Below are 14,913 nucleotides of genomic sequence, written 5' to 3'. Positions count from 1 at the left end.
GCAGTCAGAGACAGCCCTAATCAATTGGGGAATTTTGTTGGGCATCCCACCTTACGAACAAAACATATTGCTATGGGGCGGGGAGAAGATGTAACAATTTTATAACACAGTTCCTGCAATTTTACTAATTTTGCCATAGGGTGGAGAGAATGTTTGATTTTGTTAATCACTCATATTCAAAAATACAATGGGGAACCCCCTGTCGGTAATTTGACCATGATTACTACAAGTTTAGATAGCTGGCTAGACTAATTTACCAATCTGAAAAATGTTAGCTGATTAATTGGGCTAATTGAGTGACTGACTGAACAAGAAAAAAAACTTGATGCACTACCAAATTTGGAAATTGCACCGTGTGTGTTCTACTATTCTGACTTTCAACATCAAGTTTAGACCCCAACTGAGTTCCACAAAAGGGGGGGGGGGCTGCCAGTTGCCCATCACTGTGCAAAACCATCAGGATCTAGAGGTACCTTATGGTGACCTCCGCTGTTCTTTCACTTCTGCTGCTTGTGTCTAAACTCCAGGGTGCAGGACTATGGAGATTTGATTTTGATTTGATTGGATCTCTTTTAGTCCCCATTTGGACTAATCTTCCAAGAGTCCTTAAACATTAAAATACAATTTAAAATATGAACACATTTCCACATATAATACACTATTACAAACATACATAATATACTAACATAATGACCCAATAAATACTCAATCTAAAAAAATATTGATTCTTCATCTACTATAGTCCCACAACATTTCTATGTATTATATTTAAATTGTTTTAAAATGTTTAAATTTATACAATGAAAGGTTTCTGGTTTGCTCAGTTAATTTATTCCATTTCTTTATTGCTCTAAATGAAAATGTTATTTTTCCTATTTATGTTTTCTGTCTGGACAACGCATAGATGGTGGACAATCTATTCCTAGTATTTACGGAATGTCTGTCTCTTACCAACTGAATACCGTTGTGAATAGAACTTGGCTGTTTTAAATTATGTATATTATTAAATAATATATGCATGTTCCTTTCAGTTATCTTATCGATTGATGACCAACCAAGAACTTTGCGCATGACTGCAACAGAATAACCATATCGCCACCTTAAAACAATCCTTGCTGCTTTATTCTGTGCATTCTGCAGTTTCCTAACTTCACTTGATGATGCATTTCCCCAGACCACCGAACAGTAGTTCACCTGACTCTCAATTAATGCTTGTGTTATTTGCTGAAGAATTAGCTATCCTTCTGATTATGCATGCTGTTTTAATAAAATAATTGTACATAGATTAGTTATTTGAGAAGACCATGATAAGCAGTTGTCTAGCTGCACTCCCAATAGTTTGGTTTCTGCCACTTCTTCAATTTGTACTCCTCCCATACTTAATTGTATCCCATGCTGTTTTGGCCTTTTCCTAGTGGAACAGACCAACATAACTTTGGTTTTCTTGGTGTTTAAAACAAGTTTGCTTTGGCAAACCCACTCCCTAATATTCTCCAAATCTTGTAAAAAAAAATGTTTCAGCGAAGGCATAGGGAAGGTCTTTGGTATATATTAAATAGAGAAGTGGCCTAAGGCAGCTGCCCTGCGGTAATTCCACAGTTTAACACATGAGGGGAAGAAAATGAACCATTGATATAGGTGGACTGTTTCCTGTCAGTTAGATATGACTGTACCCAAATCAATGCTACCTCCTTAAAACCATAATGCATTAATTTTGTCAAAATTATTTCATGATCAGCTAAATCAAATGCTGCACTGAAATCTAAAAATAGTACACCCACAATCTTGCCATTATCCATAGCATTGAGCCACTGGTCAGTCATGTCAACCAATGCAGTGGTAGTGGAATGTTTTTTTTGCGATAAGCATGCTGATTGGCTGTAATCTGATCATTCCTTTCCATGTACTCCCATATTTGTCTACTCACAATACCCTCCAATATCTTACTGAGTGTAGGGAGTAGACTAATTGGTTGACTATTGGCAGGAGTAATGGGTTCTTTGCAGTCTTTCGGGAATAGGACACAGTTTTGCATGCTTCCATACATTTGCAAACATCCCCTTTTCCAGTGACCAATTAAATATGTATCTCAGTGGAACTGCAATCTGCGGAGCAGCACAGCGAAGCAAAAAAAAATGTCCATAAGACCATAACCTGTAGATTTACCATCACGTAATGACTTCAATAGGTTTAACACCTCCTCCACCGACACCGTTTGCAGACTAAAAGAGCAGATCTTGCTGATCATAATATGATCATCAATCCATTGGACAATAGCTTGTTTGGAAGAATGCATGTTTACCTTGTTGCTCAGTAAATAAATTTTCTTTGTAAAAATAAAAAAAATCTGCAAAATGATTGGCAATATCAACTGGTTTTGTTATTATTCTCTCGTCAACCTCCACACTAGATGGGCATGATGAGATAGATGTACCAAGTAAGCCCTTAACTGTGTTCCATAACTTTTTAGAATCGTTTTTACAATCAATAAAAGCATTGTTGTAAAACTGTTTTTTTCTTTTGATTCAATTTAACTGCATAATTACGTAATGTTCTATAATTCTGTTCATCAATTTCTAATATTGACTTGGCTGCTAAGACTTATGCCATATTTCTTTGAGAAAAAGCCTCACCCAGTTCATCATCAAGCCATGGAGATGGACGAGCACCAACTGTACTCTTTCTTATAGAGAACCCTTTGGTAATGTGGATCAGGACTAATGTCTCGATGGAATCTTCACTATCTCTAAACCAGAACCACTGCTATTTGTTTTGATGGCTCTTGTCTTCACTCTATTATCCTTCAGAACAATGTTCATAAGAATCTAATCATCATGCAAAGGCCTATTCTCTTTATAACTGAACAAAAGCCAACTCTCTATGGTTGCGTTTACACAAGCAGCCCAATTCTGATCTTCTTTACACTAATCTTTTCATATCAGCACTTTTTCAGCACTGATCTGATTGGTCAAAAGACCAATTAGTGAGAGAAATATCAGAATTGGGCTGCCTGTGTAAATGCATATTATTTTCACTAATTCAGTTGCATCTATTTTCTGAGGCTGCCTATTCCTCAAATGTGTAACATTTAAGAATGTCTACAGTTGTAGCTGTTCTATTTCTTTAAGGCAATCCGGGTGCTTCTGACATCATCGATGTTGGTCAATGGTGCGTTGGGAGTAACGAGAGGGGGAGACAGAACTCTGATAGAGACGGCCATTCGTATTGAAGTTTCACAGGGACTATCAACAGGGAGTATAGCCGATGCTAAAGAAAAATTGGGGTATGAGAGCCACCAGAATCCGTTCCCATCCTTCGCTGCCCGGGGCCCAGTCTGACTGACATCCTTCGGATCAGCACCGCCACTGAACCACCTCTCGAATAAACCTAATATCGTGTGAGTAGTGTACGGGGGAACCGACGAAACCAGGGGGGAAAGGGAACTTGATTCGACCGAACCCGAGTCTTGTATTCAGGAGCGTCGCAGAGGGGGAGGGGGCGAATAGAGATGGCTATCACTGGAGAACATAGGGTAGGTAAGGGTGTTGGCTAGAATAAAGTCAAAATGATACATGATCGTATACACTGTCAACTATTTGTGAAGCTTGAAGGTATTTAAAATTGTGTGAATGACTGGTACATGGTTGAAGCGGCAAGCGTATTCTCGGGCTACTTGCTAGCTAGGCACAACCACTGCTGAATACGGACAGTTTGTATTGTCACAGTAGCAACCTTTTGTTTGAAGTGTACGGTGGTCGATATTATTATTGTAACCAGTTCGACTTTTGAGTGATCGTAAATGTCACAACTATTCACCCTAGTTGAGATGCTTCCCTTTTGATTGTTACCAACGCAGCGACAGCTTTCTAAAAGGTTACGTAAGAAGATGTTTAGTTGGGTTGATGATACTCAAATCCGTAAAAGGATTTTGTCCATGCAAATGTTACATTTAACGTTGCCGTACCTAGTTAATACATTAACACTAGGTGAAATAGACGGGCATTATGTAGGCCTAGTTGTATTGTTTCTGAAAAAATTGTCTCTTTTCATGTGGTTGTGAAATCCTCCTAGCTTTTTGTTAAGACAGAATTCCTCTTAAATGTAGGTTACAGGCCCACACTGATGAAATGATTCAAGTCAGTCAATGCTCTGTAGTGTTTCATGGGAATAGTGGTAATGGTTGAATATTGCAATACATGGTGCCGGAGTGTATGGTTTACACTGTAGTTACCAGGTCCTGATCGTTTCCTACCAAAATATAAAGCCTGGCTCTGAACTATGATCTATTGATAAAACCTCTCACATGACCCAGTAGGATGAATCAACTGCTAAATAATGATCGTAAGTCCCGTGTTACAAACTGAATATCCAGCGGTAGACCATTGTGATTTTCTGCACTGTGACACATTATAGTTGGCAGTGTTCCATAGCTGAATGTCCTGCACGGAGCAACGTGTGATATAAATCAATGTCACTATTTCTGACTAAGCAATTCATCTATGGTGTTTCATTTATAGGCCCTGGTTAATGTTAGGCCTGAGCTGGGTCTCTACAATTAAAACCCTCATGTTGTAATGAAACCTAACACTTTATGAACTCTAATCCATCTACTACCATCACATCTGTATTTCTGTCTGTCACCCGATGCCTCTTCTGACAACACTACAGGCAATGGGAAGAACCTCATGCCAATTTTTTGGAATCATTTCCGGAAAGATATTTGGTCCCCCTTGGTAGTTGAAATATACACAACTAGTCCTGCACAATTGATTACTTTTTCCATTCCCGAATTGGTATGCCCATTACCACACAACTGAGTTTGACCGAAAATGCTTCTTCTCGTTTTTCCTCATTCTGCTCTGTCATGAGCTACTTGCATTTCCAAAGTATTATGTTGAGAGGAAGTAGACCTGTAATCGTGGTGAGGTATAATGTGGTCAGTGCTGTAGGATGGCCTAGGCCTAATCATAGGAAAAACATGACACGGTCACACACATACAATGAAAAGCTCTATAGTAGTTTAGTAATGAGAACTGACAGAATAATGCTTCCCATCTGTATGTACTACATTGTCAACTGAGAGATAGAAGAAGCTTTTCTTAGGCCACCTATATTGGTGTGGCGCTCTGTAAATTATGCCTCCTATCCTTCTCCAGGTCTTGCTCTAAAGTTCATAGCACAGATGCCTTTGTGGGCTTTGACACACATACAGCCCACGCAGCAGCGCCTTTGCAGTGGCTGCAGAATATGGCGTGGTTGAGGGTGCTAAATAAATGATGATCCTGCTCCAGTGTCACGTGCAGTTTGGCTCAGAAGACTCGCTTCCTTCCCTCCTTCGTGTCTGACAATGTCTTATCTAGGCCCCAGCTGACTCTGAGAGCTCTCCCGGGCCCTTCCAGGGAGATATGTTGTTGCTCTTTCTCTTGTCTCTCTTTCAGGCCTCATCTTTCATATTTCCCTCTGTATTTCCCATTTTCTCTGTACCACCTCAGCTGCCTTACAAATGTAATTGTGTAGCCTATTGCTGGAATCCAGACAGCTGTCTGCTAATCAACCCGCTCAAGCTACACACTCACTCAATTAATTTAGTTGTTTGCAGTTAATGGTCGTCCTGTTTGGAATGTGTAAAGTGACCATTGTAAGACGGCCTACCTCTGGTTCAGGAAGAAATGTTCCATTAGTCAAAGTTTGCCTTCGATTCGAGATCTAGTGAATTAAGTTGGATTTGTATCGTTTCTTTTCATTTGCAAATTAGCCTATGCCACGTGTAAAATACAAGACTGTATGGTCATGGTTGCCTCGTAACATCGTGGCCTCGTCTATTCTGTGTCCATAGTGAACTTTCAACACCATGGATCTGAGAGTGGGGAACAAGTACCGACTGGGACGGAAAATAGGGAGTGGGTCCTTTGGGGACATTTACCTTGGTAAGTGGAAGTGCTCCATCTCCCTCTGTTGGCATTTCTCTTCTTCCTTGTCCTTTTCTCCATTTGCCTCTGTCTACTGGCCTAGTCCCCATATTGGCTTTTTTCCTCCTCTTAGCAGTAGACTTTCTTTCCATTCCCTGGGTGTTCAACCGGAGTTTCTTTCCATGTTCATGGTTCACAAGTTGCTTCTGAGCCCGGCCCTGGTGTGTGTGTGTGTGTGTGTGTGCTTCCTCAGGTGCCAACATTGCCACGGGCGAGGAGGTGGCCATTAAGTTGGAATGTGTGAAGACCAAACACCCACAGCTGCACATCGAGAGCAAGTTCTACAAGATGATGCAGGGAGGAGGTGAGGAGAATGGGGGGGGGGGGGGCTGAGAAGGAACATCAGTGAATGCCATATTGACACGTCTGAGTGTATTGGGATCAGTAAGTAGTGACTATCATAAATGGTCAAATGTACCCAGTTATTGCATTTATTTCATTTCAGAAGTATCATGTTCACCAAAATAATGTGTTGAGCACTGAAACTCTTTTGCTGAAGTTGTTGTTGTTGTATGACATTAGTCATAAAGGATGTATGCGCACGTAACTATGGTTAGATGTACACTAAAAGCTACTTCTTTGTGCCTGCCTGACAGTGGGGATTCCCTCGATAAAGTGGTGCGGGGCAGAGGGAGACTACAACGTCATGGTGATGGAGCTCCTGGGCCCCAGTCTGGAAGACCTCTTCAACTTCTGTTCCCGCAAGTTCAGCCTCAAAACGGTGCTACTGTTGGCAGACCAGATGGTACAGAACTCTTATGGTGTCATCTTTTCCCCTCAACGTTCATTGTGCTGTTTGTCCTCTATACCCTTTACCAGTAACTCTGTCTGCTGTCCTAACTTTGCTTATGCTGCTGTGTCACCCTTTTCTCTTAACTTTGCCGTGTAGTCGTATTATTCTTCTATACTATTTGGCTGTCCTTTCTCCACTTCCTGTCCTCATTGTTCTTCCTTTTGCTCAGATTTGTTCTGTTACTTATTGTTTCTGTTTTTTACCAATGTTGTGCCCCCGAAAGGCATTGGCTGTTGGAGGGTTTAAATTACTGTTAGCTTACAGTAATGTTTCAAGGCTTTTACAGACCATGCCAGCAGAGCTTTGTCTCGCTTCTCCTTTTCTTCTGAATCCCCCTCTGTAATCTCCAGATCAGTCGCATCGAGTACATCCACTCCAAGAACTTCATCCATCGCGACGTCAAGCCTGACAACTTCCTCATGGGGCTTGGGAAGAAGGGCAACCTAGTGTACATCATCGACTTTGGCCTGGCCAAGAAGTACAGAGACGCCCGCACACACCAGCACATCCCCTACAGGGAGAACAAGAACCTGACAGGCACTGCACGCTACGCGTCCATCAACACCCACCTGGGCATCGGTACGGGACTTTTTTTTTTTTTTTTTAAAATCACCTCCTCCTGTTTGGCTGAAGTATCTAATTGTCTTCATGAATGTGATTTCATTTTACCCTCCAATGCTCATGCCTAATGTTGAGATGTAGTGACTATTGTCCCCTTGTCCTTAGCTTACATATTTTGATACCACTCGATCCTGTCTGTCCTAAATAGCAAATCATTCAAACCTGTCTCCTGTTCTTCAGAGCAGTCTCGGCGTGATGACCTGGAGTCTCTGGGATATGTCCTCATGTACTTCAACCTGGGCTCTCTGCCCTGGCAAGGCCTCAAAGCCGCCACAAAGAGGCAGAAGTACGAACGCATCAGCGAGAAAAAAATGTCCACCCCCATCGAAGTGCTCTGCAAAGGATACCCCTGTAAGTGACTGCTAGTATCTGTCTGGGCTGTGACATTTGTATCAATGTGCGTGGACAACTATTTTCCTTCTCTATTGTGTTGTAACAAACATTTGCATATACCACAGTCTTTCAATCCTGGGTTTTTGCTCACCCTTCACTATTATTGGCATTGCTTGTCTGCAGCCGAGTTCTCCACCTACCTGAATTTTTGCCGCTCGTTGCGCTTTGACGACAAGCCAGACTACTCATACCTTCGTCAGCTCTTCAGGAATCTGTTCCACCGACAAGGCTTCTCCTATGACTACGTATTCGACTGGAACATGCTCAAATTTGTGAGTTTGCCACACCAAAGCTCTTATTCTTTACAAGGAACTAAGTGCTACATTCTGTCTGTACACCAGGTCTCTCCAACCCTGTTCCTGGAGAGCTACTGTCCTGTAGGTTTTCACTCCAACCCTAATCTTGCACACCTGATTCTAATAATTAGCTGGTTGATAAGATGAATCAGGTTACAACGGGTTGGAGCAAAAACCTACAGGAGGATAGCTCTCCAAAAACAGGGTTGTAAAGCAGTGGTATACACTATCCATAGTGTCCACATAATCAGAATGATTCTGAAAGATTTGGATGAAGTGTTCTATGTAGAGTTATGGGTTTGCTGTAACCTGTGTGGTCTCCTCTCAGGGTGCCAGTAGGACAGCAGAAGACGGTGAGAGGAGGGGAGCTGACGAAAGAGACGAGCGTATCGTAGGAGGCCCTCGGGGATCCGCTGCACGGGGTCTCCCGCCAGGGCCAAACCCACCAGCTGTCAACAGAGTTAGGAATGGACCAGAGCAGGCCATCTCTAACCCCGCCTCACGGGTGCAGCAGTCTGGTGAGCACACACCAGTGCTCTTTTTAACTAGAGCTATAGTTGAATGGAATAGGAACATTTAGGAAATTATCCAAAAAGGGCCAATAGAGTGTGTGTGTGTGTGTGTGTGTGTGTGTGTGTGTGACTAACACACTTCAGTTAATTACTGTAGCTCCCTTCTGCCAATCAGTGTAATTTTGTAAATGCCGTATCTCTATGGCAAGACACATCATTCATCCAAGTTTCGTCAAAATCGTCCCAGTGCTGTCAGATTGCGTGTGACTAATTTACGAACGAACGGAGACCGAACAGCAGAACACTACCCGATTTCATTGTGGGGGACAAGGAAATAGCTTTTGATATAGATAAATCATTTTGTAACCGCATTGACAGAAATGACGGTTTGCAAAGTCAACAGTTCTATTTGTAAATGGCCTTCTCCCTTGTATTCTTCCTCTTTCAGGGAACACGTCGCCGCGGGCTATCTCTCGCGCTGAGCGTGAGCGGAAGGTGAGCATGCGGCTCCACCGAGGAGCCCCCGCAAATGTGTCATCCTCTGACCTTACAGCCCGTCTTGACCAATCCCGAATTTCCACATCGCAGGTACGCTAACGCTACCCCATCATGCATCATGACAAACCCTAAAACCCAGGTGCCATGCACCTGAGCCCAACTCCTACGACCAACTTTTTGAGGGGGAATATCAACTGGAAAAATGTCCACCCTTCCAGAACAAGATTACATTTCTTGTCAAAGAGTCAGGACTTCCTATTAGTGTTTAGCTTCTATATTATGTAGCATGCAGTGGGTTGATTATTATTTTTATATTGTGCCACAATTGCGGCACTCACTTGATCACCCTCTTATTTGCACTCCAATTTTCGGAGTCCTTTGTTCTTTCAAATCAAATGTATTTATATAGCGCTTCTTACATCAGCTGATATCTCAAAGTGCTGTACAGAAACCCAGCCTAAAACCCCAAACAGCAAGCAATGCAGGTGTAGAAGCACGGTGGCTAGGAAATACTCCCTAGGAAGAAACCGAGAGGAACCAGGCTATGAGTGGTGGCCAGTCCTCTTCTGGCTGTGCCGGGTGGAGATTATAACAGAACATGGCCAAGATGTTCATAAATGACCAGCATGGTCAAATAATAATAATCACAGTGGTTGTCGGGTGCAACAAGTCAGCAGCTCAGGAGTAAATGCCAGTTGGCTTTTCATAGCCGATCATTCGGAGTATCTCTACCACTTCTGCTGTCTCCAGAGATTTGAAAACAGCAGGTCTGGGACCGGTAGCACGTCCGGTGAACAGGTCAGGGTTCCATAGCCGCAGGCAGAACAGTTGAAACTGGAGCAGCAGCACGGCCAGGTGGACTGGGGACAGCAAGGAGTTATCAGGCCAGGTAGTCCTGAGGCATGGTCCTAGGGCTCAGGTCCTCCGAAAGAAAGAGAGAGAGGGAGAAAGAAAGAGAGAGCATACTTAAATTCACACTGGATAAGACAGGAGAAATACTCCAGATATAACAGATTGAACCTAGCCCCCTGACACACAAATTACTGCAGCATACATACTGGAGGCTGAGACAGGAGGGGTCAGGAGACACTGGCCCCATCCGATGATACCCCAAAGTCACCAAAAATGAGAATATTATCTGCTATGACTACAAGGTCCGATAGGAACGCTGTATATGGCCCAGGAGGCCTGTAAACAGTATCTATAAAAAGTGATTGGGTAGGCTGCATAGATTATGACTAGAGGCTCAAAAGACAATCTTTTTTTTCTTTTTTTGTAAATTGAAATTTGCTATCTTAAATGTTAGCAACACCTCCGCCTTTGTGGGATGCATGGGGGATATGGTGACTAGTGTAACCAGGAGGTGAGGCCTCATTTGACACAGTAAATTAATCAGGCTTAAGCCATGTTTGTCAGGCCAATCACATCAAGATTATGATCAGTGATTAGTTCATTGACTATAACTGTCTTTGAAGTGAGGGATCTAACATTAAGTAGCCCTATTTTGAGATGTGAGGTATCACAATCTCTTTCATCATGATACCTCTCCCCTCCCTTTTCTCTCTCTGCAGGTCAGCATGCCATTTGAGCACCTGGGGAAGTGAAACATTCAGTTCCACATGCACTGGATACTGACAGGTGAGGATGTCTCTTTCCCTAACACACGCAGGACTTAAGTAAATGTACCTAGTTTGTCAGACGGTGTTTTCTTATTTATCACCTATCTATACATCTGACAAAATACGCAATCTTCCCTTGCAGGGCTTCAAGAGATCCTTTGTCCCAGTTTTGTTTCTGTTGTGAATTTTTGCTAATTGGACAAATAAGTGGATCTTGGAGGAAAGGACAGAGAATCATAAACTGATGAAAAGATGGCAGTTGGTCAAGGACTGCAGGAATTTCTCCCCTCCACCCTAACTTTGATGGGATAAACCTGGCCTGTAATAGTATGAGGATAAGATAGTGAATAACACCCTCCTCTCCACTGACCTATTTACCCCATGGTAGCTTGGATCATGCACCCCTTTCCAGACACCTTTGTTCCTCCCCCACTATTCTCTGGGTGGCTGGCAGGTAGACTGATTTGGGGGTTGAAAAAGACAAGCTGGTGCTCCTTTGCCAAATATAGTTGCGGGCACAAACTCGTTCCAAACCAAGAAAGGGTCAACTCGAAATTTGGGCTTGTGTGGATTTAGCCATTTCTGTTTACACCGCAAAGACCACACACACAAATGTACCCATGTATGTTTTATCCAGTTAATTTATAGAATAGTAAGGGGCTTTACTGATTGGTATGATTTAATGTGCATATTTTGTGAATAGATCATATTCATTTGGTGGGGGTCCTATTGAGGCTTGGGCAATTTTACTTTCTTATTTGATGTTTTAACTCAGAAAGGAAAGGTACAGCTGAAGAGAAGGAATGGTGAGAAGGCTGGAGAGATGGGTGGGTGGTAGATGAAGCCATGAGAAGAAAGGAAGAGCAAGTGAACATTAGCTGAAATGATGTTGGGTTCTTTTCCCCTACTTTACCTCTTACTGAATTGCTAATTCTCCACTTTAGCCAGGCATTTAGGCTACTTCAACCCACTTTGGAACTGATGTTGTCCAAAAGCCAACACCTCACACAATGATTGAGGTGGACATGCGTTTTCTACCCTTCTCCTGCTTTTATTTATTCACCACCTCATCCACACTTGTTTTTTATCCTCCCCTTTTGCCCACTTTGGTCTCCTTTTGATTTGTGTTCTTTAGTCGTAATATTTGGTAGGTTGGTAAGGTCAAAGCAACCATGCTTATTTTAAGACTGTGCAACACTCTTAAGACAAGGGAGAATCACAAGCTTTCTTAATGTATTTGACCAGAGACTGCGATGAACAAGTTGGCAAATGATGGTGGCTATGATTTTCAATTTTTCTTAACGCCAACTTTTACATTTTATTTGAATGTTTTTCTTTTTGTAGGTCTGATGGGAATGGATGAGCTCTGTACTTGATTGAAGGGGGGGTGGCGCATCAAGTGCCATGGCTCTTTTTTTTCTTTTTTTTTTACTTCACTGTAAATATTTTGTATTTCTGTGTAAGCCAAAATGTGGTTGGTTGTTTTTAAGGTGTAATGTAGAAAAATAAATGCATAAATTGCAGCTGGGGATCAGTATTTTTTTTAAATATATATTAAGTACTAAATTGGGAGGGATATTAGAAACTTTTACATCGCCAACTGGGTTGTGTGTGTGTGTGTGTGTGTGTGTCTTCAGAAGTGTAGGTCTGGTGCATGGACTCTCAGAATTCCTTAGGTCCCCTATTAAGATCACAGGGCTGCTGGGGACAAACTGCAGGCTATACATTTCTCATGCCTCATTATTTGAGATTGTCCGTCTCACTGTTCTTTTTCCGATACTCCATTTTGTTTCTCTTGTGTACGAGGAAGCTCTTGGAAGTATTGCACTTTGTTTTTCCTATTTTATTCCCAGCAGTTTGTTCATAGTCTGTTGAGAATTTGTCACTACTCTCCCCATCACTCCACTCAAAGCCTTTCCTGGAGGACCTGATATAGGGCTGTCTACTTTGCTTTTTTTGGGGGGGAAAAAAAAAAAAAAAGTCTTGAGAAAGGAGATGTTGACGTCATCGGCGCCTTCTATTGCAAAATAAGAGGTCCCTGGATGTCATTGATAACTGGGACTCGGATGCAATCACAGTGATGTCACAGTTTCTGGTAATGACCTGTGTTGGCGACGTGTCCCTTTGGCAAGCCAGTGTGACCCAGTGGCAATGTAATTACGGGGAGGGATAGCGCTGGTCAGGCTATGGGGAGTATACACCTTATGTATTGTGTACTGATATCTTGTACAGTTCTTTAACACACTTTAGCTTTATTTACAACAGTATTTGTGTATATTTTATGACGTAATAAAAAATAAAATTTCCTCACTAGTAATTTGCTGAAATGGCTGTATTCTACTTCAGTTCTATGCACTTGTGTTGTGTACTGTTTATTTTTGTAGCTGTACAGTCGTGGCCAGAAGTTGAGAAAGACACAAATATAAATTTTCACAATTCTCCTGCCTCAGTTTGTATGATGGCAATTTGCATATACTCCAGAATGTTATGAAGAGTGATCAGAGGAATTGCAAAGTCCCTCTTTGCCATGAAATTAACTGAATCCCCCCCCAAAAAAATTCCACTGCATTTCAGCCCTGCCACAAAAGAACCAGCTGACATGTCAGTGATTCTCTCATTAACACGGGTGTGATTGTTGACGAGGACAAGGCTGGAGATCACGCTGTTTGAGTTCAAATAACAGACTGGAAGCTTTGAAAGGAGGGTGGTGCTTGGTATCATTGTTCTTCCTTGGTTATCTGCAAGGAAACACGTGCCGTCATTGCTTTGCACAAAAAGGGCTTCACAGGCAAGGATATTGCTGCCAGTAAGATTGCACCTAAATCAACCATTTATCGGATCATCAAGAACTTCAATGAGAGCGGTTCAGTTGTTGTGAAGAAGGCTTCAGGGTGCCCAAGAAAGTCCAGCAAGCGCCAGGACCATTTCCTAAAGTTGATTCAGCTGTGGGATCGGGGCACCACCAGTACAGCACTTGCTCAGGAAAGGCAGCAGGCAGGTGTGAGTGCATCTGCATGCACAGTGAGGCGAAGACTTTTGGAGGATGGCCTGGTGTCAAGAAGGGCAGCAAAGAAGCCACTTCTCTCCAGGAAGAAATATAATGGACAGGCTGATATTCTGCCAAAGGTACAGGGATTGGACTGCTGAGGACTGGGGTAAAGTCATTTTCTCTGATGAATCCCCTTTCCGATTGTTTGGGGCGTCCGGACAAAAGCTTGTCCGGAGAAGACAAGGTGAGCACTACCATCAGTCCTGTGTCATGCCAACAGTAAAGCATCCTGAGACCATTCATGTGTGGGGTTGCTTCTCAGCCAAGGGAGAGGGCTCACTCACAATTTTGCCTAAGAACACCGCCATGAATAAAGAATCCTCCGAGAGCAACACATCCTCCGAGAGCAACACATCCTCCGAGAGCAACTTCTCTCAACCATCCAGGAACGGTTTGGTGACGACCAATGCCTTTTCCAGCATGATGGAGCACCTTGTCATAAGACAAAAGTGATAACAAAGTGTCTTGGGAACAAAACATTGATGTTTTGAGTCCATGGCCAGGAAACTCCCCAGACCTTAATCCCATTGAGAACTGGTGGTCAATCCTCAAGAGGCAGGTGGACAAACAAAAACCCAACGCCTTTGACACTTATGAAATGCTTGTAATTATACTTCAGTATTCCATAGTAACATCTGACAAAAATATCTAAAGGCACCTAAGCAGCAAACTTTATGGAAATTAATATTTGTGTCATTCTCTCAACTTTTGGCCACGACTGCATTTGGGAAATGGCATGTTATTGTATCTAAAAGGGGACCATTTGAAGGGACTGTGGAGGAGTGACTGGGTCTGAAATGCTTTTTTTCAAAATTCTAATTAAATTGTCAATATAGTAATGAGACATCTCAGTACATATTTATAAAAGTCACTACACTTGAATACATGAAAATGTCAGGATTAATAAACATTTTACATTCAATTTGCAGATACATTTTTAAAAGGATCAGGGTTTACATTTTTGAAATTATGTAAGAAAATATTGTTCTTGTCATGGACTAATTCTATAGATTTTAATTAATATTTAAGTAAAGCATTTCTGGTACGGATATATTACTGAAATTGAATGGAAGAAAGCTTGGTTGGCCCTTAATTTCTTTCACTTTGATATACCAATCAACTTTAAAATGGGGAAACTATTATCCAAATGTTTTGTGACAAGT

General features: G+C 42.2%; 1 protein-coding gene across 3 annotated transcripts; it reads left to right on the top strand.

Annotated features, from left to right (window-relative positions):
- The first annotated feature begins 3,190 nt into the window (after positions 1–3,190).
- On the top strand, positions 3,191–12,224 carry LOC135555548 (casein kinase I-like). 3 transcript variants are annotated; one of them, XM_064988071.1, is made up of 11 exons: positions 3,191–3,395; positions 5,837–5,927; positions 6,163–6,273; positions 6,566–6,714; positions 7,113–7,341; positions 7,564–7,734; positions 7,900–8,048; positions 8,401–8,590; positions 9,033–9,172; positions 10,654–10,720; positions 10,844–12,224. In XM_064988071.1, the coding sequence occupies exons 2-10, from the start codon at positions 5,852–5,854 to the stop codon at positions 10,684–10,686; spliced, it is 1,248 nt and encodes a 415-aa protein (XP_064844143.1). In that variant the 5' UTR covers positions 3,191–3,395; positions 5,837–5,851; the 3' UTR covers positions 10,687–10,720; positions 10,844–12,224. The 3 variants fall into 3 exon arrangements, with proteins under 3 accessions (XP_064844143.1, XP_064844145.1, XP_064844144.1); XM_064988073.1 differs by having other exon boundaries at positions 3,191–3,397; positions 9,033–9,079; XM_064988072.1 differs by lacking the exon at positions 3,191–3,395 and adding an exon at positions 3,423–3,532.
- Positions 12,225–14,913: the final 2,689 nt, after the last annotated feature.

This window comes from Oncorhynchus masou, chromosome 15 (genome assembly GCF_036934945.1).
Source record: "Oncorhynchus masou masou isolate Uvic2021 chromosome 15, UVic_Omas_1.1, whole genome shotgun sequence".
NCBI lineage: Eukaryota > Metazoa > Chordata > Actinopteri > Salmoniformes > Salmonidae > Oncorhynchus > Oncorhynchus masou.
The sequence above is the reverse complement of the archived record's forward strand: the minus strand, read 5'-3'. Positions and strand labels throughout refer to the sequence as shown.

Coding starts and splice junctions, on each gene's coding strand:
- LOC135555548 (XM_064988071.1), top strand. CDS start 5,852: ATGGATCTGAGAGTGGGGAACAAGTACCGACTGGGACGGAAAATAGGG. Junction 5,928..6,162: donor CTTTGGGGACATTTACCTTG/GTAAGTGGAAGT, acceptor GTGCTTCCTCAG/GTGCCAACATTGCCACGGGC. Junction 6,274..6,565: donor CAAGATGATGCAGGGAGGAG/GTGAGGAGAATG, acceptor CCTGCCTGACAG/TGGGGATTCCCTCGATAAAG.